Source organism: Bombina bombina, chromosome 7 (assembly GCF_027579735.1).
Source record: "Bombina bombina isolate aBomBom1 chromosome 7, aBomBom1.pri, whole genome shotgun sequence".
NCBI lineage: Eukaryota > Metazoa > Chordata > Amphibia > Anura > Bombinatoridae > Bombina > Bombina bombina.
The window spans coordinates 393,645,873-393,671,413 of record NC_069505.1 but is presented as its reverse complement, the minus strand read 5'-3'; the positions used below and the strand labels follow the sequence as shown (position 1 = coordinate 393,671,413).

At 39.1% G+C, this 25,541-nt stretch overlaps 1 protein-coding gene across 1 annotated transcript in view; it reads right to left on the bottom strand.

Annotated features, from left to right (window-relative positions):
• Positions 1-10,829, bottom strand: part of USP4 (ubiquitin specific peptidase 4) — a 311,070-nt gene extending 300,241 nt beyond the window's left edge. Inside the window, exon 1 of the mRNA XM_053689414.1 lies at positions 10,583-10,829. Within this exon, the coding sequence (XP_053545389.1) occupies positions 10,583-10,752 (170 nt within the window). The 5' untranslated portion in view covers positions 10,753-10,829. The remainder of the gene's footprint in view (positions 1-10,582) is intronic.
• Between the last annotated feature and the right edge of the window lie 14,712 nt (positions 10,830-25,541).

Here is a 25,541-nt window from a genome sequence, read left to right as displayed (position 1 = left end):
CTCCATATGTCTATATACAAATCCAACGGTCTGGCTCCTAAATATTCTTACTGGCTCCTAATTTTTAAACACATTTGTCAAGCACTGGATTAGGGGCTACGTACATATGCCACCACCGATCATCTCTACAGCTATGGTCAGCTCATGAACCATAGTTTATTGCTGAAGCATTTAACCCCTTTCCGGGGTGAGGGGAACAAACAGTTCAGTGCAAGCAATAACGCAATAATAAAATGCTCTAAAGAAGTATAAAAAAAAATGATTGCAATTTAGTGTACCTTTAAAAGCTCAAGCTAAATGACTGATCTTTCTATAGGTCACATAACATAGTAGCTATGTACAATAGGTAAGAAGGGAGAAAGAAATCCAGAAGAAACGGGACTAAAAAGTCACAAGAAAGAATGGAAAACAGTGTCAGAGAGAAGGAAAAAGAAGTTAGAGAAGGAATAACAAAAGGCTGTGGAGCAGGTGACGTGAAACTGTTGTACATTGCATTTTGCTACATATCAGGCCAAACAAGTGTCCTGTCAAAGCCCATGGCAAAATATTATTAAAAGAAACATTAAATATGAAACAGACACCTGTGCTAGCTGGAGGAGGGTATAAAGTGAATCCTAGCCCTATGTGCTGTGCAATATCTACTGGATTTACTGGTACTCATCAATGAGGATTGAGCAACAAACTAATGCAGTGGCATTAGTTTTGCAATGGCTGGTGTTTATAGGACTAACTAGTATTTCTTCATTCTGAAAGTCAGTGTCACTTCTGGGTTTTACTTTCATTTGCCAATCAGCAATTTCTACATCACTAAACTATAGGGCAATGCAGAAAGCCAACATGTTCCAATAGCTGCTGCCAAACCGCACCCATCACAAATATAAATCAGTTTCAAAATTAAACTTTCATGATTCAGATAGAACAAGCAATTTTAAAAAGGGACACTGAACCCAAATTTTTTTCTTTCATAATTCAGATAGAGCATGAAATTTTAAGCAACTTTCTAACTTACTCCTATTATCAATTTTTCTCTCTACCTTTATTTTAAAAGCAGGTGCTGAACCATTTTAGGTTCAGCACCATGGGTAGCACTTGCTTATTGGAGGCTGACATTTACCCACCAATAAGCAAGCATGACCCAGGTTCTCAACCAAAAATGGGCCGGGCTCCTATTCATCACATTCCTTGCTTTATAAATAAATATAGAAAGAGAACAAAGAAAAAATGGTAATAAGAGTAAATTAGAAAGTTGCATAAAAATTGGATGCTCTATCTGAATTAAGAAAGAAAACAATTGGGTTTAGTGTCCCTTTAAGTAACATTCTAATTTACTCCTATTACCAATTTTTCTTTGTTCTCTTGGTATCTTTATTTAAATGTAAGCTTAGAAACCGGCCAATTTTTGGTTCAGAACCTGGGTAGTGCTTGCTCATTGGTGGCTACATTTAGACACCAATTTCAAAAGTGCTACCCAGGTGCTGAACCAAACATGGGCCGGCTCCTATGCTTACATTCCTGCTTTTTACAATAAAGATATCAAGAGAACAAAAAAAAGAATTTTTGTTCGTTCTCTTGGTATCTTTATTTAAAAAGGCAGGAATGTAAAGCTTAGGAGTCATCCCATTTCTGGTTCAGCACCTGGATAGCGCTTGCTTACATTCCTGCTTTTTCAAACAAAGATACCAGGAGCATGAAGAAAAAATTAATAGGAGTATAAAGTTGCTTAAAATTGCTGCTCTACCTGAATCATGAAAAAAAAAAAAAATTGGGTTTCAAATCCCTTTAAACTCTGGCAAACAATATTCTTACTGGCTCCTAAATTTTAAACAGACTAAGTTGTCAACCCTGGACGTAAGCTCTCAATAGCTGCTGTAGAAATGTCACATTTTATAGTGACATTGCACAACGGGACCATTTAAACCAACTAGCATTTTCTTTACTCTTCCACAGTCAGTCAATATGTCTGGTCAGTTCAATAGCAAAATCTATAAATCTCAGAAACAATCAGAATTAAATTCCTAAAATTGAAATAAATTTAAATGATCAGAATAAAAACTCAAAAATAAAATTTGCATAACTTTACACAACTGATATAAACTCGATAACATACAAATTCAATATATTGAAGAAAAAAAAGAAATAAAAAAAAAAGTGGTCACTTTTTGGCTGCTTTTTGTTTACAAAAAAATAAAATGTAAATGGTATATCGTCAGAACTAGTTTATTTACCAAATAAAAAGAGAAAACTATCCAATGAGATCTATATCCATGACAAAATGTCATGAAGATTGGCACAGATTTGTCCTTACAAATTACATGCCAATTTGGCTCCTAAGATTGATAGGAGTTTTCAACACTTTCAGTTCACACAAGACTAGAAGAGTCCATGGAATTCATGACCTCTAAATCAAGGTTGTGCAGCATTGTAGGGTCATCTTCCAGCGCAATTTATCTGGCTTTCCGCTTCTCTATATTGTACATAGATTGTTGCTCATAAAATATTCTACTAAGTTCTTACCTCTTCCCCTCTGCAACCAATGTGACTAATTCTATACACTCAACATCTGAATTAAACCCAATTATTTTCCCGCTTCCCGGCAGTTTAAATAGCAGCATACTACTGAGTGCCCACCGTCTCTGGAACTGCGCATTTGCAGTCTCCTTCTTCAAAGGCAATGAGGCTTTGGAAGAACACTGTCACTGAAAATAATGGTGCAGGCACTACAGCTGTACACACGGCCTATTCTATACAAATACCACTGTCTGGCTCCTAAAAGTAGGTGCTACAAGGCAACACCCCCTGGAAAAGGCTCTTTCATATGTGGGGTTAATTTTATCTCCTTTGGGTTGGCCAATTAGGAAGATATACGAGTTCCTGCACTGATCAAGCATTCATGTACAAGAGTCAGGTTTCTGAATTCTACTGAACGAACACAAGCCTATTAGTTAAGCGCTGGGAAAACTTACGTTTTAACGGGACATTATTTCATGATTCAGATAGAGCATTCAATTTCAAGCAACTTTGTAATTTACTCATACTATCAATTTTTCTTCATTTTCTTGGTATCTTTATTTGAAAGTAAACTTAGGAGCCGGCCCATTTTAGGATCAGCACCTAGGTAGCACTTGCTGATTGGTGGCTACATTGGCTACACCAATCAGCAAGCACTACCAATGTGCTAAACCAAAAATGGTCCGTCTCCTAATTTTAAATTCCTGCTTTTCAAATAAAGATACCAAGAGAAAAAATTTGACAATAGGAGAAAAAAAAGTTGCTTAAAATTGTATGCTCTATCTGAATCATGAAAGAAAAAAATTGGGTTTAATATTCCTTTAATACAAATGTTCAGTTAAAGGGACAGTCAAGTTAAAAAAAAAAAAAAAAAAAAAACTAATGATTTTAAACAACTTTCCAATTTACTTTTACCAATTTCGCTTTGCTCTCTTGGTATTCTTACGTGAAAGCTAAATCTAGGAGGTTCATATGCCAATTTCTTAGACCTTGAAGGCCACCTCTAATCTGAAAGCATTTTGACAGTTATCACCACTAGAGGGCATTAGTTCATGTTTCATATAGATAACATTGAGCTCAGGCACATGAAGCTCCTAGGAGCAAGCACTGATTGGCTAAAAATGCAAGTCTGTCAAAAGAACTGAAATAAGGGGGTAGTTTGCAGAGACATAGATACAAGGTAATCACAGAGGTAAAAAGTATATTATTATAACTGTTGGTTATGCAAAATTGGGGAATGGGTTATAAAGGGATTATCTACCCTTTTAAACAAAAATTCTGGTGTTTACTGTCCCTTTAAGTAAAGTTTGCAACATACTTTATTTTTGGCTTTTCTAATCCTCACAGCTAAACTTTTTTATGTGGCATTAAAGTGATGGTAAATCCAAGTTTACAACAAATCCTAGGATTTACCATTACTAAAAATAAAATGCAATTTAAAAGGGACAGGAAACCTATACATTTTCTTTCATATTTTGGATGATCATACAATTTTAAACAATTTTCCAATTGACTTCTTTTATGAAATATGGTTCATTCTCTTGTTATCCCTTGCTGAAGGAACATCATTGCACTACTGGACAGCTAGAATAGCTCAACTAGTTAGCCAATCACAAGAGACAAATGTGCGCAGGCACCAATCAGCAGCTAGCTCCCACTAGTGTAGGATATGTGCATATTCTTTTTCAACAAGGGATACCAAAAGAACAAAGTACATTTGAAAATATAAGTGAATTTAAAAGGGTTTAAACTAACACTTTCTGTGCCGTTGCACAACGCTAAACCCAGCGGGCTCCGGCTGCCCACGGCACACCGTTCTCCTTCAATGAGGTGACGTTTGCACCTCTGTACCTGTAGTCGTGGGTGTCAACTGGCAAGTATCTGTAAGCACCCACGGCTACTGGTTTAGAGGTACAAGCGGCACCTCATTGGTAGAAGAGCGATGTGCCACGGGCAACCGAAGCCACTGAGTTTAGTGCTGTGCAAACTTTTTTTTTTTACATATCATCGCTTAAACTCCACTTGATTTTTAGTGATGGTAAAACCGAGAGTTTGTTAAACGCTTGGATTTATCATCACTTTAAGGTTTGTGTTAAGTGTTTATCAAAGTATGTCACATTTGTTTAAAATCAATAGAATTTACTAAAGTGTGCCCTTGCACACCTGCTCTAAATGATTCATTCCATTTAACAGTGTACCTTTAAACCATACTGGAATATTTTAGTTTCTGCCTCCTCATCATGGAGATTTGCCTTGAGCTAAATTGGAAGGTTTGCTGTGATCTGCAGCAATTTTAGAGCATAATGAGGACCCTGCATTACAGATGCTCTTTCATCAGTTCAGATTACAGGTTTATATTGGATGCAAAAAGTGCAGTTTAGCTGTAAATTTTACACAGTCAGAAAAAAAAATATAGGTGCCACATATGGATCTAGGAAATATTTAAATACATATTTATTTCATGGTTTAAATTATGTTTATTTATAAATATCATAGGGATGGCCAAAAGTTTCTGGCTCCTACATTTATGGGGTTGGCGCCTAGATTTTGAACAAATTTGTCAAGCCCAGCTATAAGCATTTAACAAACATGCATGGACAGATGTGTAATGACCATACACTAAAAACACTTCTGGTAGTATTGCTGGTCCAAATATTTGTGGTAGAGTCACAAGTACATTTATATATACAAATAACTTTCAATCCTACTGGCTGAGTAAATGATCGGATCTTTTATTGACTATATGTAGAAGTTTTCAAATAACATAGGCATTACATGTCAATAGTAAAATTAATATTTGCTAGCAATATGCTCAAAGTAAATATCTGTTAATTCTAGAACGCACACATCATTTACTGACTCATAAATGGGTGTGTAAGGGTGAAGGAATAAAGTATTACTAAGAAACATAAGAACCTAGATTGAGAAATCAGAGACAGCAGGGCTTCAATATTAGCCTACATGAGCGATAAACATATCAACATGACACAGGTGTTTTATCTTGAAAGTGCATTGCAAAATTATATAAAAAAACCTGAATGAGAGACAGGAATTGAGTTTTTTTTTTTAAATAAATAGCTACCTCAAAGCTCTAAAGCAAGATTCAACAAATCCTGGTGTACAGGGTGCTTAGAAAATGAAATCTGGTGCCTGGTAAAACACAATGACCATACTCTGGCTGAGGAGAGGTATAGGACTTGCATCTAGAGACATTTCTAGTTCACGGCACACACTACTGCCACATCTGTGCATCACTTTAACCCACATTCCTACTCTACCCTACAGTATGCGTGTGTATTATATGCATAGGGCTATCTTTTCACTAGCCCAAGACTACTAAGAAATTGCCACAGATGCAAATTTAACATGCCATCATAGTGGAAAATGACATGATTATTACGGTGCCAGAGGCCGCTAGTGACTTAACATTAGGCCCTGGCATCGTGGATTAGAGTCCTAAGACACCCATGGGTGCTCCCCACTTGTCCCATAATCTCGCCCAGCTACACATAAAATTCAGCTTGGTAAGGCTGGATCCTTTCTTGATCTTGGCGCTGTAAAATAAAAATCCAATTTGTATGATCTTTTTATATAAATGTATGTTTATATGTATATACTAATCATATAGATATATATTTCTTGTTTTATATTATGATTGGCTCAGCTGCAGTTTCCGATCGAGTGCAGCAGCTCTCTACGGTTCCAGAGCAGTACTTTGCCTATGTATTGATAAAACAACATACTCTAATAAACGAGAGCATGTAATTGTTTTCACTATAATACCACTTTAAGCTGTTGCCAGTGTTTAACAGATTGCACAAATAAGTATTTTTCCCCAGACTGGTAACCTTTTTGGGGTTTTTTTGCAGTCCTATTGCGCGTTTCTAAATAATTTCGCTGGCTCCTAAATTTTCTACACATCTGTTACAAGCCTGTTCTAATATTTAACTACACTTTTCCCAGCAGGGCTTGCCAATCCATGACACCCATATATTCTTCTGTTTTTTTACTTTTTGGATAAAAAAAAAAAAACAAAAACATATCTATTTTTTTTTTTAAACCTATAGGTCTAAAAAATGTGTGGCAAGTTCCTCAATAGTGTCACCTCTTTCAGAATGTTAATTTAGTTTACCTATTAAAGCAGACTCTCATATTCCATGATAAGTCACTGGCACCTGATGCTATGCAAAGTCATGGTCATATGTCTATTACTCGAATATTGAAATCTGACCTTTCCACTGCCAGGTGGGCCCCGCAAGCAAATGGGCAAAAATAGAAAAGCTAAAAAAAAATACTAGGTTCACTGGAATATAATAGACTATATCAAATAAATTAGTGCTAGGAGAAGCTGAAGCACTAATATGATTGCTGGTACTGTTTATAGACAGTTAGGATCAGACGTTCATTATACCAAAAAAGCAACAACTCTACACCTCTGCTGAATGCTTCTGATAAGATATGGGGGGGGGGGGGGGGCAGACACAGTGCCTCTATAGGAGGTGCACAAATCGTGACAGAAACAAGGTCGTGGAGATGGACAATAGTTTGCGGCAGCACTCTTGTGTTGATCGTGGATGAAGATTGAACCTACAGGTTCAATCTTCAGCCACAGATCTCAACCTGTTTAATGGCACTTTAAGAACAATAGCCAATATACACTCAGCTACAAAACAGCCCATATTCTATCTTAACAAGTTTTGCAACTCTTTATTAAAGGGACAGTCAAGTCCAAAAAAACCCTCATGATTTAAATAGGGAATTTACTTTTATCACCAATTTAGCTTTGGTCTCTTTGTATTCTTAGTTGAAAGCTAATTCTAGGAGGTTCATATGCTAATTTCTTAGACATGGAAGACTGCCTCTAATCTGAATGCATTTTGACCACTAGAGGGCATTAGTTCATGTGTTTCATATAGATAACATTGAGCTCATGCACGTGAAGTTACCCTGGAGCCAACACTGATTGGCTAAAATGCAAGTCTGTCAAAAGAACTGAAATAAGGGGGCAGTCTGCAGAGGCTTAGATACAAGGTAATCAGAGGTAAAAAGTGTATTTCTATAACAGTGTTGGTTATGCAAAACTGGGGAATGGGTAATAAAGGGATTATTTTTCTTTTTAAACAACAAAAACTTCTGGTGTTGACTGTCCCTTTAATAATATGTTCTTCCCAGGACCTATTTAATAGGCACACAACCTGGCTGATTTTACTAACCACAAGGCTAAACTTTAAAGTGATGGTAAATCCTAGCGTTTAATATTACCAGTGCAATAAATAAAAGGTACTTTCCTTTGTTAATGCTAGATAAATCAATGATAAAGGTACCTTTGTTTTCTTCCTCCCTTATACCTTAACAGAGCTTCTCCGGCCGCCCACCGCAAAACCCATTGTTTTCAATGAGGTGATATTTCCGCCTCTTAGCCAAAAGCTGTGCTACCCCATACAGCACTGAAACATGGCTACTGGATAAAAGGTGGAAAAGTCCTCTCATTGGAAGGAAGAAAAAAAAGTTTTGCCGTGGGCGGTCAGAGAGGTTCTGTATACGTGTTAAGGAGGAAGAAATTTAAGGTTCCTTTTTCATTGATTTAGCAAACATTCATGAATGAAGGTACCTTTTATTTATTGCACTGATAAATCTGAGTGTTTTTAAATGCTAGCATTTACCATCACTTTAAGCCAATATTCAACTAAACTAATCTAATATGTTTTCAATGTTTGTTGCACAAATTATTAAATCAATGTATATTCAATTATGCAATTCATGTGTGCTTTGGATAGCTCAACATTTATAAATAACAGAAAATGTCATAATATTGAAAAGTATGAGACTGTCCCCCAACCTGGCTACTTCATAATGCCACCCGGCTGAAACATTTTCTGTGGAAAAATATGAATATTATAAACTCAAGGCAGTCACAAGGAATAACATTGAAAATTATGCGACAGTCACAATGCTGGAAATACAGAAGTTTGCTTTAGTTCAGGCCTTGACAAATATAAATTACAAATGTATTCAACCTCCCATAATTTGGCTCTGGGTCACAATTATTCCACATATAGCTTATATTTAACATTTTTCACTGACTTTTGAACAAATTGTAATGCTGGTACCCAAATGTCAAATACAAGTACATAATATAGAAACCATTAACGTCTTAGTGTTTCCTGAATCTTCAGTTACGCAGTGATATCAGCCTGTCATCATAATAAATAAGCAGAAACCAGAAATGCAAGGTATGACAAATCTGATTAAAAAGTAAGAGCTGGCAAGAATATTTGGACAGTAGTATTTGCATAAAGATATATGGAGAATAACCCAGTTAGTGGCCAGGGTAAAATTCTAGGAGCCAGTGGCTCCCTTACTCCTGAGTTTGTCAAGTCCTGCAGAAATGCTTGAAGACATGTTGGGCTTTTAAGCCCTAGTAGATGACAACCTCTAACATGTGTCTGTCACTTGCCCCTCTTTCTAACTCTCACTGATGCTTCTGATCTCTGTCCCTGCTTCTGATCTCTGTCCCCCCTCACACTGGTCTCTGTCACTGGTGTGTGTGTGTGTTTCCCCCCTCACGCTGGTCTCTGTTACTGGTGTGTGTGTTTCCCCCCTCACACTGGTCTCTGTCACTGGTGTGTGTGTGTGTTTCCCCCCTCACACTGGTCTCTGTCACTGGTGTGCGTTTCCCCCCCTCACACTGGTCTCTGTCACTGGTGTGTGTGCGTTTCCCCCTCACACTGGTCTCTGTCACTGGTGTGTGTGAGTTTCCCCCCTCACACTGGTCTCTGTCACTGGTGTGTGTGAGTTTCCCCCCTCACACTGGTCTCTGTCACTGGTGTGTGTGAGTTTCCCCCCTCACACTGGTCTCTGTCACTGGTGTGTGTGTGTTTCCCCCCTCACGCTGGTCTCTGTCACTGGTGTGTGTGTGTGTGTTTCCCCCCTCACGCTGGTCTCTGTCACTGGTGTGTGTGTGTGTTTCCCCCCTCACGCTGGTCTCTGTCACTGGTGTGTGTGTGTGTTTCCCCCCTCACGCTGGTCTCTGTCACTGGTGTGTGTGTGTGTTTCCCCCCTCACGCTGGTCTCTGTCACTGGTGTGTGTGTGTTTCCCCCCTCACGCTGGTCTCTGTCACTGGTGTGTGTGTGTTTCCCCCCTCACGCTGGTCTCTGTCACTGGTGTGCGTGTGTTTCCCCCCTCACGCTGGTCTCTGTCACTGGTGTGTGTTTCCCCCCTCACACTGGTCTCTGTCACTGGAGTGTGTGTGTTTCCCCCCTCACACTGGTCTCTGTCACTGGAGTGTGTGTGTTTCCCCCCTCACACTGGTCTCTGTCACTGGAGTGTGTGTGTTTCCCCCCCTCACACTGGTCTCTGTCACTGGAGTGTGTGTGTTTCCCCCCTCACACTGGTCTCTGTCACTGGAGTGTGTGTGTTTCCCCCCTCACATTGGTCTCTGTCACTGGAGTGTGTGTGTTTCCCCCCTCACACTGGTCTCTGTCACTGGAGTGTGTGTGTTTCCCCCCTCACACTGGTCTCTGTCACTGGAGTGTGTGTGTTTCCCCCCTCACACTGGTCTCTGTCACTGGAGTGTGTGTGTTTCCCCCCTCACACTGGTCTCTGTCACTGGAGTGTGTGTGTTTCCCCCCTCACACTGGTCTCTGTCACTGGAGTGTGTGTGTTTCCCCCCTCACACTGGTCTCTGTCACTGGAGTGTGTGTGTTTCCCCCCTCACATTGGTCTCTGTCACTGGTATGTGTGCTCCCCGCTCACACGGGTCTGTGTCACTGGTGTTTCTTCTAACCCTGGTCTGTGTCACTGGTGTTTCTTCTAACCCTGGTCTGTGTCACTGGTGTTTCTTCTAACCCTGGTCTGTGTCACTGGTGTTTCACTAGCACACCGGTCTCTGTAACTGCGTGTTTTTGTGTTGTGCGAGCACTGTGACTTCCCTCGTGCCGGCTCAGGCCTGTCAATCCCGACCTACAGCCAAGGCCCATGACACAGCATTCCCCGCCCGTGGCCCAGCCCCTACCGCTGCCTCCCCCCACTCCTAGGCCCCCCTGACAAAGTTCCCCGGCGGCCTTCCATTACCACTCATCCCCCTTTTTCAGCTGCGTTTTCAACAACTCTCCCAAAACGGCTTTCTGTGTCTCTGGGTCCGGCCTGTCCGACTGCTCCGGTGTAGGCCGGGGTGACGGTGTCCGTGCGGTCCGGTCCGGCGCTACTGGGCTCGTTTCACCTCCTCCTCCCCCCTCCGCCATTACTGCGCTCTGACTCTCCGGCCTGCGGGAACGCGCACGTTCTGTTTTCACTTTTTTTTCCTATTCCCAAAAGCGCATCTAAACGTGCGCGTTCACAAAAAAGGAAGCAATGTGATAAGAGTCAGATGAAACAGCGCCCCCTGCCTAGGGTTTTGTCATAGTGGTGCGCATGTGCAGCTCAAGGAAGGAACTAACCTCATGACAGTAATATTTTGCGTTTGTAAAGCACTTGTTTAGTCACAGTATAACTATATATAATATTATGTATAGAGCAATATAACATATATTTCTCATAGGTTCATGTTAATTTAATATATATATATATATATATATATATTGTTTAATGTATATATTGTATATATATAAATATATATATACAAAGTATTGTGCAAAAGTCTTAGGCCACCATTAGATATGTTTCAGTAATGGTATAATGACCATACAGTATATAATTATTTCTCAGTCGCTTTATTAGAATAAACCAGAAAATACAAGATATTTGTATGCAGTTTTAAAAAACAGAAAACAATCAGAAAAAACATCTTCTTTATAAGCTAAAGTGGCAAGTATTTAGTGTGACCTCCCCTTACACTTGAGTAATAGCAGGAACCTGGCTCTGGTAAACCTAAATGGAATGGAACCCTAATTAATGTCATTGCTAACACCTGTGTTTGTCCTACTATTTCATGTCAAAATAACTGCTGTGGAAAAGGTCTTTTACAGCAGGTTTGTGCAAGACATGCTTGAGCATTACATACACATGTGGTATGAGTTTAATTCTTAGGAAGCTTGCTAATAAGACCAACTTAAAATCACATTATTCCATTTAAAATGAAAAAAAGATCACAGCGTTTGACAGACATAAAATCATACTTTTGCATCAGCAAGGCCACTCTCAAAGGGAAATCAGCAAAAAACTGGATACTCAAGATGTGGTATTCAAGCTGTTATAAAGAAATTGGAAAAATCAGGAGAGGTCAAGGACAAAAAAAGGACTGGAAGGCCAAGAAAACGTTAAAAATCTGATGAGAAGTTTCTCAGAGTTTTTTCTTTGAGAGACCGGAAGAAGTCCAGCAAGGACCTGGCTCAGTATATGGCAGCTTAATCGGGACGTCAAGTTTACCTTGCTACAGTCCGAAGAAGCTTGATCAGGAATGGTCTTTGTGGAATTGGAATGAAGATCAGTGGAAAAGAGTATTATCGAATGATGAATCCAAGTTTGAAATATTTGGGTTCAATCGTCGACAATATGTGAGAAGAAGAGTTGGAAGAATGAGTGCTTGCGGCCTTCAGTGAAACATAGTGAAGGGTCTGTCCTGGTTTGGGGCTGCATTTCTCCAGTGGTGTTGGCAATGTTGTCCGAATTGATGGGATCATGAATGCTAAAAAGTACAGATAGGTTTTAATTCATCATAATATTCCTTCTGGAAAGCGCCTGCTTGGGAATTGTTTTATCTTCCAGCATGATAAGGATCCCAAGCACACTGCTAATGCAGTGAAATCATATTTGGAGAGAAAAACAGCTGATAAAACACTGACAGTCATGGATTGGCCTCCACAGAGTCCAGACCTGAATATTATAGAGGCTGTATGGGATCATCTGGGCAGAGAAATAAATAAAAGGCAATGTAAATCTAAAGAAGACCTCTGGGAAGTGCTGAAAGAAGCCTGGTATAATACACCAGAAGATTACTTCAGAAAACATCAGAACAGTCTCCCCAAAGGAGTTCAAGATGTGCTTAGTGCCAAGGGAGGTCTCACTAAATACTGACTTTTGCCTGAAGAAGCCATTTTGTTCTTAAATTATTATTTTTTTTTAAATATTTTGTGTACATATTTCCTGTATTTTCTGTTTATATCTTAATAAAGAGACTGAAAAATAAATATGGATGGTAATTAAAACTTTGCTAAAACAACAAAGCTGGTGGTGGCCTAAGTATTTTGCACAGTACTGTATATATATATATATATATATATATATATATATATATATATACACACACATATATATTTATATATATGTATAAATACACATATATATATATTTATCTATATGTATAAATATAAATATATATATATATATATATACAGTATCTCACAAAAGTGAGTACACCCCTCACATTTTTGTAAATATTTTATTATATCTTTTCATGTGACAACACTGAAGAAACAACACTTTGCTACAATGTAAAGTAGTGAGTGTACAGCCTGTATAACAGTGTCAATTTGCTGTCCCCTCAAAATAACTCAACACACAGCCATTAATGTCTAAACCGTTGGCAACAAAATTGAGTACACCCCTAAGTGGAAATGTCCAAATTCGGCCCAAAGTGTCCATATTTTGTGTGTCCATCATTATTTTCCAGCACTGCCTTAACCCTCTTAGGCGTGGAGTTTACCAGAGCTTCACAGGTTGCCACTGAAGTCCTCTTCCACTCCTCCATGACAACATCACAGAGCTGGTGAATGTTAGATACCTTGCGCTCCCCCACCTTCCGTTTGAGGATGTCCCACAGATGCTCAATAGGGTTTAGGTCTGGAGACACGCTTGGCCAGTCCATCACCTTTACCCTCAACTTCTTTAGCAAGGCAGTGGTCGTCTTGGAGGTGTGTTTGGGGTCATTATCATGTTGGAATACTGCCCTGTTGCCCAGTCTCTAAAGGGAATGGATCATGCTCCGCTTCATTATATCACAGTACATGTTGGCATTCATGGTTCCCTAAATGAACTGTAGCTTCCCAGTGCCGGCAGCACTCATGTAGGCCCAGACCATGGCACTCCCACCACCATGCTTGACTGTAGGCAAGACACACTTGTCTTTGTACTCCTCACCTGGTTGCCGCCACACACCGTTGACACCATCTGAACCAAATAAGTTTATCTTGGTCTCATCGGAACACAGGACATGGTTCCAGTAATCCATGTCCTTAGTCTGCTTGTCTTTAGCAAACTGTTTTCAAGCTTTCTTGTGCATCATCTTTAGAAGAGGCTTCCTTCTGGGATCACAGCCATGCAGATCAATTTGATGCAGTGTGCAGCGTATGGTCTGAGTACTGACAGGCTGACCCCCCACCCCTTCAACCTCTGCAGCACTGCTGGCAGCACTCATGCGTCTATTTCCCAAAGACAGCCTCTGAATATGACGCTGAGCATGTGAACTCAACTTCTTTGGTCGACCATGGCGAGGCCTGTTCTGAGTGGAACCCGTATTTTGAAACGGCTGTATGGTCTTGCCCACCATGCTGCAGCTCAGTTTCAGGGTCTTGGCAATCTTCTTATAGCCAAGACCATCTTTCTTTTCTTTTTTTTTTTTTTTTTGTTTCAAATAGTTTTTTATTAATAATTTTTCAGAAAATATACATAACTCAAACAGACAGTTATTATACGGTGCAAAATATGGTAAATATCAACATATTATATATTCAGTATAAACCTAAGAGTAATTAGCATTTGAGTTAATGGAGGAAGTGGAGATAGTGATAAGGGACCTGTTTTAAGGAAAGGAAAGAGAAAAAAGAAGCAGAGGGGGAAAAGAAGAGAACGGAAGGGAGAAGCAGAGAAATGAGAGAAAATCTTCCCTCGCATTATGTATGTCCAACTTGGTTAGAAGATAGTGTACTGACTTATGTGTAGATGTAAATGGTCAGTGATATGGTACAGTAGCAACCTCTGTTACATATTATGGAGTTCTTTGTTCCCAAAGAAAAATAACGTCAAGTATGAAATCCTGTTTCCCTATAAAACAGTAGTGTCTCTTCTCAAGGGATAGTATATAAGTAAGCTCCATTTCCCATTGTTGGAAGGTGGGGGGGTGTTGTTGTTTCCATAATCGGGGTATGAGTCGTTTGGCACATGTAAGCATCAACTGCAGCAATTTTGTGCGATAGGCGCATTGTGTATCTGGGACTGAGTTTAATAAAATCATTGGGGCAGTAATAGAAATTTGAGTACTCAGGGTAGTGTTAATACATTGTTCTATTTGGGCCCAAAAGTTCGACAATTTATCACAGGACCACCAGACATGGGCTAGAGTGCCAACCTCCCCACACTGTCGCCAACAGAACCGATTGGCCCCTGGAAATATTTCAGACAATCTCTGGGGGGTAAGATACCATCGGGAGATGATTTTATAATTGAGTTCAGTCAATATTAAGGATGTTGAAGCGGAATGTGTCATATGAAAACATCTTGACCAATCCTCTACTGGAAGTCTGAGCTGGAGTTCTGTCTCCCATTTATTAGTGAAGGAGGGTAATCTAGTTGCAGGTGGGATCCTAAGAAGTTTGTGTGTGATGGATAAGTGGGATTTATGTATGTCCAGATTAAGGCATAGTTTTTCAAAAGGTGTAAGTGTACGAAGGCAGTCAGTTCTTTGAGGACAGTCAAGGATAGCCTGTCGGATTTGGAGATAAGAAAACCAGCTGTGAAATGGAGAGCCTAAGGAGTCTCTTAAAGAGATTCTGTCTTTAACCAAAGAAGAGTCCGTAAGTAGAAATATAGGCAGATTTTTATGGCTCGTGGTTTCAGTCTCAAATTTAAATTGGTGTCGTCGAAAAAAGAGTGTATTACCTAATATTGGGGTCATGGGTGAGATCGGGGTAGAAAGGGTATTGGGATGCTGGATAAGGGAGTCCCAAATAGCAAGAGTAGTGTTAATACTTTCGTTAAGTTTGATCATGGGGGGTCTGTGGGGTTTGGGAAGCCAACAGAGGTCTCGCATCGAGGTTTCCTGGAGAAGGGCTGCCTCGATTTGTACCCAGATTTTAAATGAAGAATTATGATTCCACGCCAATATTCGAGCGAGGTGTGCCACCCTATAATATAAAGACAAATTTGGGATATTGAGACCTCCTTCATCTTTTCTCAAATATAACTTTAGGCGAGACACTCTTGGTTTTTTATAGGACCAGATAAAAGATTCTAACATTTTTTGTTGGGTGCATAAAAATTGTCTTGGTATTGAGATAGGTAGAGCCTGAAATAAATATAGATACTTCGGGATAATCATCATTTTTATGGCATTTATTCGGCCTGTCCAGGATAGGTGGCCCTGTTTGTGCCACGTATTTAGTAATGGGAAAACTATGGTTTGAAGCTTTAGAAAGTTTTCTTGGAACAAATCCTGAGGGTTAGTAGGAATAGTAAGTCCCAAGTATCTTTGAGAGCTTGTGACAGCAAAAGGGGTGTCGTTATGGAGGAAGTCTATTTCTGTGGGATTTATGTGAATGGGAATGATGCTTGATTTCTCCATGTTTATAGAGTAATTAGAGAACTGTTTATATGACTCCAAGACTTGTATGAGGGCAGGGAGAGAGGTTTTAGGCGCCTGTAATGTAAAGATAATATCATCTGCAAAAAGAAGACAGGTCTGACGGATATTGCCAAACTGGATGCCAGTGATATTAGGGTCGTTTCTAATTTGAATTGCAAGTATTTCCACAGTAATGGCAAACAGCAGAGGAGATAATGGGCACCCCTGTCGGGTGCCATTAGATATTGGGAAAGTTTGGGAAATTGTGTCATTAACTTTTATCCTAGCACGGGGGTTATTATATAGTGCTTGCACTCTAGCTATAAATTTGTCTGGGAAGCCAAACCTCGACAGGGCCGACCACATAAAATGCCAGTCGACCCTGTCAAAGGCCTTCTCGGCGTCTGTGGAGAGGAGAACAAGGGAGCTGTTAGAGTTGTGAGAAGCAAAGAGAGCATGAAGTAGTCTGGTGGTATTATCTTTTGCCTCACGGCCCCTGATGAATCCAACCTGGTCTGGATGTATGACTTTCGGAAGGATAGGATTAAGGCGATTTGCTAGGATCTTAGCATATATCTTGATGTCAACGTTTATTAAGGAGATTGGCCTATAACTGCCTACGTTATCCTTAGGTTTATCAGGTTTAGGGATTACTGTAATCATGGCTTCTAATAGAGGCTGGGTGAAAGAAAGACCTTGGTCTATAGACTGAAAGAGTTCGAGTAAATGAGGGCTGACTTTACCAGTTAAAAGTTGATAAAATTTGGATGAAAGGCCATCCGGACCAGGGGATTTACTACCTGGGAGAGATTTGATTGTGCGTATTACTTCCTGTAACGAGATGGGTGCATCTAGTATATCTAGGTCCTCTTGTTGGATCGTGGGGACAGCAATTGAGTCAAGGAATGACTTCATCTTATCTCTCCTCTCCAGTTCGTTTATGTTGTTTTTAATATTATATAGGGAAGTGTAGTATGAGACAAAGCTTTTTGATATGTCTTCATTCTTTGAGCTAATTGTACCTGAGTAGTTTTTGATGGATTGAATATATGAATTAAGTCTCTGTTTCTTTAGGTATCTCGCCAGCATTCGCCCCGCTTTATTAGACTCTGCAAAAAATTTCGCCTTAGAGGTCATGGCACGCATATGCGCGTTTTCAATCAGAAATTTATTAAGAGTGTCTCTTGCTTCCTTAACTTCATTTAGTTTTTGCAAGGATTGAGGTTCTTGTTTATGAGAGTTTTCTTTAGCTAGGAGAATGCTGGTTAGAGAGTCAAACTGGGTAGATCTCTGTTTTTTAAGTTTTGCAGTTAGCTGTATAATGATCCCCCTAATAAAACACTTATAGGATTCCCAATTATTGGCAGCGGTAGTGTCAGAAGAAATATTAAACTCAAAGAATTCATCTGTGTGTTTTATTAATTGGTCAATGATATCGGGATCTGTGAGGATATATTCGTTTAGTCTCCAGTTCAGTCTGTGATTGGGTTTGGATGTCCATCTAAACCTGGATCTAACTAGGCTATGGTCAGACCAGGAGGTGTGTGAAATCTTGGAGTCTATTAGATTTGTAAGGAAGGCCTGATCACAGAATATGTAGTCAAGACGTGTGTATGAGCGTTGAGGGTGGGAAAAGAAAGTGAAATCTTTGGTAGTTGTATGCACCATTCTCCATGTGTCAAATAATGTAAGTGATTGTAGTAGAGTGTTGTTGTTATTGATCTGAGAAAGTCTCAGATAGGATCGGCCTGTCGATGTATCCAGGGAAGGGTTCGATGGGAAATTAAAGTCTCCTCCTAAAAGGATAGGGCCTTTGGCTATGTCAAGGAGCTTGTTAGTGACTTTGCGAAAGAAACTAGGGGTCGGTTTATTTGGCGCATAAATATTTGCTAGAGTGATGGGTTTACCGTAGTAAAGACCCACCAAGATCAAAATCCTACCCTCAGTGTTGCAGTATTTTTGCAGTAAGTCAAATGGGGCGTTACGTTTAAAGAGGGTGCACACACCGTTATGTCTGGTCGGGCCCGAGCTAAGGTAACATTGGTTGAAGTATCTAGTAGGGAGCTTTGGTTCGTGAGTTTTTTTAAAGTGAGTTTCCTGGATCATCACAATATCCAGACTCTTTTTATGAAAGTCATAGAGGGCGATTGATCTCTTTTCTGCCGAAAGGAAACCTTTTACATTTTGAGTGGCAATAGTGCATGACCCATCAAAATTCTGTGGTTTCATTGTCAGTACTATATATTATGGAATGACTACAAGAAAAACCAGTAGTAAGTGTGGGGAAGTTGAGAAGGGGTTGTATAGATAGGAGGATTGAGATTTCAGAAAGAAAGTTAAAGAGTAGACCAGATCTGGTTTAATCTGGTATAGAAAGTTTAAGTGTAGGCTCTGATGTAAGTATAACACAGGCAAAAGTAAAAAAAAAGGAGGCTGTTAGGCCAGTTGGACATGGAATCTACATGAAGTGAGATTGGAACAGCAAGAGGGTTAAACAGTCCTATGATATTTGTGAACCTTTAATAATACGGCCACATCTCAATTATGACATCTAACCGAGGTAGTAGTGTCTTATAGCTAAAATACAACAAAATGGAATAAAGTAACTTCGTTCAACTCATTTATAGAGCAGGTATTCAAAGACAATATGCAATAACATAAGGACACAGAATCTGCATTTTATTTTTTCCCCGGGCAGGCATTTGAGCAATTGGAGACCCTGAAGTACGGTACGGCAACATGACTATGGGGTAAATGTACTATTATATTAAGCATTACGTGTGTCGATGCTGGCTGGGTGATAGTGAGAGTATTATGATTACAGCATTTCTCAGACTGATTTATGTAGGGTCTAAATAAAGGTCCATATAGGTTCGTACCGGTAAATGTAACTATATCAACAGTATGGAGTTGTGCTGCCCTGTTTTTCATCAGGTTTGAGCTTAACTAGAAAGCATGATATAAGGGGGAGGGTTGTTAGGAAGGTCACGGTATACAGTATATTAGTCACGTGCGGGATCGTGAGAATATCTGGGCCACATTGAAAGAGTTATAGGGTGTATCTTCAGTTATCATATTAGGGGGCCTACGCCACGGGTATGTGGTGTATAGACACATAAAAGAAAAGGAGGTATTATCTTTGTTTTGATAATGGGATTGTGTGGAGTAAACACTTCATACATACACAAAATAAACTGGTGTAACTTTGCAATGATCAGCATATAACAAATAACAAAAGACATGCTATGAAATTTGCCATTTCACAAAAGGTGAAGTGAAACAGATAAGAAAACATTCAACAGATCCGTAACCATAACAGTTCTAACTGGGTCACAGCAACCTAGAAAAGTATAATAAGAACAGTTATTTCTCACAACAGCAAAATCTTGAAACAAATAGTCCAAAAAGTCTCTAGACAAAGTCTCTGTAAAGCCTGGGAGAAAGGAATATCAAGTTAATAGAGTAAAGTTATTAACAATCAGATTATATATTTACGTGTCCTTTCTCAAGGTGGATCATCGGCTGTATTGGCAGGGTTAAGTTGTCTTCTTTTATTCTGCTTCATTGTAGAGTCCTGCCAAGGGCGTCTCTGAGGTTTGGGGGGTTCCTGTTTAGCTGGTGCTGATGGTTGAATGGAGGAATCAGCCAAATCTGGGGGCGGTAATCCCAGCTGTTGACAGAACTGTTCAGCGTCTGGAGGAAAGAGACACTCATATTTTCTTCCATTCTGGACCGCAATGATCGAGGTTGGGAAACCCCACCTATATGGAATTTTTAGGGTGCGTAGATGGGAGGTCAAGAATGAAAAATCTTTTCTCTTTTGGAGTGTTCGAGCTGAGAGGTCTTGAAATATTTGTATACGCTGACCTTGGAACATGAAAGCCAGTTGTTTTCTGGAGTGGCTATAGATAAGCTCCCTATGCTGGAAGTTCTGGAAATGTACAATTACATCTCGGGGGGGCGAACCTTCAGGGGGCTTAGGGCGGAGTGATCTGTGGGCCCTATCAAGGATGATTTCAGGAGGATCATCAGAACTATTTTTCATTAAATCTGCAAATAATGAATGTAGATAGCCCTGAATTTCTGCCCCGAGAACCGTTTCAGGAATTCCTCTGAATCTTAAGTTACTTCTCCTAGAGCGATTCTCCAGATCGTCTAATTTGTCTTCTAATTCTACCATACGTTGGTGGTGTTGGAAGGCTTTTGTAGAAAGGTTTGCTATTTTTTGAGCTGCTATATACTCATGTTCTTCCAATGTATCCACTCTATAGCGAAGGTCAGAAATGTCTTTCTTTAGGTCCGCGCATTCAGTTTTAATGCACGCTTTAACTTGTTCAATTAGGGCTTCCATAGCTCCATAAGTGATAATGTCATCTTTTCCTATTTCAATACTTTCTTCTTGTTCTTCCGTTGTTGCATCTGTAGCCTCACAAGAGCTTTCATCTTGAGGTATTTGCAGAGGTTCTAGATCCTTGTTAGATCTCTGTTTATCTGTCTGCTTGAAAAAGGAGCTCATTGCACCCTGGGATGCAGGGACCATTTTCTGAGATTTATCGCTCCGTGTTAATTTTCTTTGTGACATTGTTGAAGGGTAAAAAGATGATTAGAGGTACCAGTGTTTAGAGAGCAGCCTGCACTTAGTTCTAATAAGACACAACTCCCCAGGGATTTTGCTCTCACAGAGTGATTACGGAGAAGGGCAATGGATATGACCCACTGCTACCAGGAGCAGTGGGAAAGGGAGGGGGAGTGTGAATAATATTCCAAGGGAGTGTATAACACAAGTGTGTAGCTGTTTAACGGCTTCTATTTTTTGGAGTGCAAATGTCCCGTAATACAAGATACAGTGAGTAATCAATTGATAGAAGATTTCTGTGTAGGCTTGGCAAAGATAGTTACTTACACAGATCCCCGAGTCTGCAAAGTTCTGTGACGCAGCATCAAACCAGCATGGTGTCGCGGAAGCGGTCTAGGTATCACCTTTAAATCCAAACTTTTCTCGTCATATTCGATTCAGGGTGTTCTCCGTGTGTTCCGGAGCAAGTATATAGGCTCTACATAGAGATATCTCCCAAAATGCTGTTGTTGCATACTTATATGTCCAACTCGTTTAGAGAGCTTATAGAAGATTCCTATGTATGTTTGGCAAAGGTAGTTATTTTCACAGATCCCCGAGTCTGCTAAGTTCTGTGACGCAGCATCAAACCAGCATGGCTGTTGCAGTAGCGGTCTAGGCATCACCTTTAAATCCAAACTTTTCTTGTCATATTCGGTGCAGGGTGTTCACCGGGTGTTCCGGAGCAAATATATAGGTTCTACATAGAGATATCTTCCCAAATGCTGTTGTTGCATACATATATGTCCAACTCGCTTAGAGAGCTTCAATGAAGTGCGACCATCTTTGTCAGCCGCTCGCCCCGCCTCCCAGCCAAGACCATCTTTATGTAGAGCAACAATTCTATTTTTCAGATCTTTAGAGATTTCTTTGCCATGAGGTGCCATGTTGAACTTCCAGTGACCAGTATGAGAGAGTGTGAGAGCGATAACACCAAATTTAACACATCTGCTCCCCATTCACACCTGAAACCTTGTAACACTAATGAGACACATGACACCGGGGAGAGAAAATTGCTAATTGGGCCCAATTTGGACATTTCCACTTAGGGGTGTACTCACTTTTGTTGCCAACGCTTTAGACATTAATGGCTGTGTGTTGAGTTATTTTGAGGGGCACCAAATTTACACTGTTATACAGGCTGTACACTCACTACTTTACATTGTAGCAAAGTGTCATTTCTTCAGTGTTGTCACATGAAAATATATAATAAAATATTTACAAAAATGTGAGGGGTGTACTCACTTTTGTTAGATACTGTATAAATATATATATATATATATATATATATATATATATATATATATATATATATAAAAGTAAAAAAATTACTGTAGATGTGTGCACTCTACTAATTTAAAGGGATATCAAGGTGCTTGCAGTCATAAAATGTCAATAGTAAACGGATAAGGTAGGAAGGAACAACCATTATATACAAGGTTATTAAAGAATGACAAGACAGCACTCAAGTCATAATGAAAAAGTGGTTTTATTCAACTCTCTCCACAGATGTCCACGACACCTTATTCACCAATTGAGTCAAAGTGTATTAAAAACACAAAACAACATACATATAACCAAACATATAACAAGTGTTACCAGGCCTGGGGAGATGTAAACTAATTAGGCATAAAGGTATAATGAGCACATTAGTGTAAAAACACGCTCTCAAAAATCTACCTATATATGCTTAAAAGAGTATACACAAAATTACATAATGTTGCAGACTAACATAAAATGCTAACAGCATATAAAGTGTGAACAGTCCGTTTGGAGCACTTAGTGTGTAGCACACGCTCCAACAAAATTCTTAGGGGCCGTAACCGCCCACTACAATTGCATGATATCACTCACAGGAAAGAATAGCAAGCTGTATCGTGAAAGCCTCATCCCATCTAGCAGTACTGATCCTGATTTCCCTTTGTTGCGAATTATATACTGGATATAAGCAACCAACCCTTGGTGCTGGGCTGCAGGAAACACAGCAATAAAAAAATAGCTGATATCCTTGGTATGAGGTGGAGTCCAGTATCGCAATTCTTTATCCAGTGGGACAGACACAGGAACAAACAAGGCTTTTAGAGCTGTACACTCACACTTGCAATCTTGAATTTCTTTGAGGATGATTAGGTAATTTCCACCATAGACCTTGAAATAAGAACTTGTTTCAAAAGTTGCCGGTACAAGGAACGTCAGGCATGACGCGTTTCGCCCCTCCCCTTCATGGGCTAACCTTAGGGCTTCATCAGATGCAGTTTGTTGTTTAATTCAGCCTTTTATAGCACCTGATAATTAATTATTTTACATGCTCTTCCTTTAAACTTTAAAGGAACCGTCAGCAACATATTCTTTTGAATTTAACAACAATTTTTTACACAAAAACAATTGAAGTTATTCTAGTAATGTGTACATATATAAATTGCATGTTATTACCTCAAAAGGATTACTTTGGATAGTGGCAACATATTACTAAGTACTTATTTAAGCACATAGTTACAAAACCAAATTGGACACAAAAAAGCAAGATACAGTATATTTGCTACATACATCTTGCAATATATAGACAGGGTAATGGAATCCTAAATAAGAGGTGCACATCAATATTGTACATATTACAAAAAACATGAAAAATCGATCTTTTTTTTTATTAAGGCAATAGGGTGCTAGTGTATTCAAACGGTACATCCAGCGTGATTCATTTTGTAATAAAAGTTTGTCAACATCACCACCACGGCGATGTTGTTTTATATGTTGTATACCTGTTACTTTCGTGATTGTAAAATCTGAATTGTGATACATCTCAAAGTGTCTAGCTACAGGACTGTCCTGTGCTTTTCCCTTAATATCATCCCTATGCTCCCTAACTCAATCTTTCAAGTCTCGTTTTTCCTATGTAATACATGGGACAGGAGCAGTGCAGAAGTTAAATGACACCTGTTGTGTTACAGGTAATCCATTGTTTAATGTCATATTGTTTACATGTGTTTGTTTCAAATTTACTGTTTTTTTGTATAAACCTGCAATACACACAGTGTCCACACGGGCTGCATCCATGCCATTTTCCTTGAGTACCAAGCCCTGATTGTGAAGGAGTCTTCCTCTTATACTCACTTTGCACTAATCTGTCTTTTAGACTTGTTGCCCTGCGTGCTGTTAAAAGAGGATAGTCTCCCACATAATCCCTCAGCTCAGCATCAATTGTCAAGATGTGCCAATATTTTTCCATTATCCACCTCAGTTGGTCCCAGTGTGAATTTTATTTCGTTATTAAACGTACTTTGCCTGTAATTGTTTTATCTTTATTATTGCTATAGAGCAATTCACTTCTTGAGCTTCTCCTAGCTTTAACCCATGCTCTTTTTATTTGTCTTTTTGAGTATCCTCTATCTAGGAACCTGCGAGACATATCTTTCGTCTGTTCCTCAAAGTCTCCCATGTCGGAACAGTTCCATCTCAAGCGTAGGAACTATCCAACAGGGATCCCTGTCTTGAGACTGCCGGGGTGGTGACTACCAGCATGAAAGAGACTGTTTGTAGCAGTAGATTTGCGATGTACCTTGGTATGCAAGCGATTACCATCTTTCATAATGGATAAACCAAGAAAAGTAGCCTTCTCTTTACTCATCTCACTAGTGAGAAATATATTGTATCCATTATCAGTATTCAATATATTTAGGACATTTTCTAGTAGTTCTTTGCTACCTTTCCAGAGAAAAAGATTTGGGTTCAGTGTCCCTTTAAGTGCCAATGTTTTTGGACAATGTGTTTTATAATCTTGTATTGTTCATTATAACTTGTAATAAAAGGTAGCTCTAGTATATCATTTGTGTTATTATGTGTACCAAAGTTCCTTCGCACCCTTGTTTCGATTGTACTATCATTAATTCCCTTATTTATTCCCTGTTCTTTTCTGTATATAAATTTTTCTTGATTATTTTTCCTTACTTCCTTCATCGTTTTGTTAACTAATTCCATGTTATAGCCCTTTTCTTTGAATCTTTTTGATAGAACTAATGCTTGTGTATCAAAGTCTTCTAGTTTTTTACAGTTTTTTCTATCCCTAAGAAACTATCCCTTAGGAATATTATTTTTCCATTTATCTAGGTGCGAGCTCTGAGCATGTACATAATTGTTAGAATCCATATTTTTAAAAAAAATGTTCTTGTTATAATTTATTTATTGTTACTCTCTACTTCAACATCCAAAAAACTAATATTAGTTTTGCTCCATTAATGGGTGAATGGTAATCCAAAGTTGTTACAGTTAAGATCATTTATGAATAGTTCTAAGAATTCCAGATCATCCTTCCATATGAGGAACAGGTAATCTATATAGTGTCTATAGAGCACAAGGTTCGCACCCCAAGGAGAGTTATTCATGCACAATTCCTCAAAGAAACCATGAATAAATTGGCATACCTCGGTGCGAACCTTGTGCCCATAGCCGTCCCTTTAACTTGCAAATAATATTTGCCATTAAATTGAAAATAATTGTTGTTAAGGATAAAATCCACACAGTCTACAATGAAGTTGCTCTGATCCGTTTTCATATTCAAATCTCTTTTTATAAATGTTTTAAGGGCAGTAATTCCTATATTGGTATATAGGGAGCTAATGTCACAAGTAAGTAAAATATAATTGTCTTCCCATTTCACATTCTTTAGTATACTTATAAATTCTGTGGAGTCTTTTAGGTAAGATGGAAGCTTTTTTACATAACTTTGTAGGTAAATATCCACATATTGTGACAGGTTACTAGTAAGTGAATATATACCAGATATTGGCCGTCCTGGGGGTTTACCAGATCTTTATGTATTTTCAGTAGAAAATAGAATATAGGGGTCTTGGGTTCCAGTATATTTAAAAAGTCAAATTCTTGAATGTTTAGAATCCCTATATCTTTAGCTTTTCCCAATAGCATTA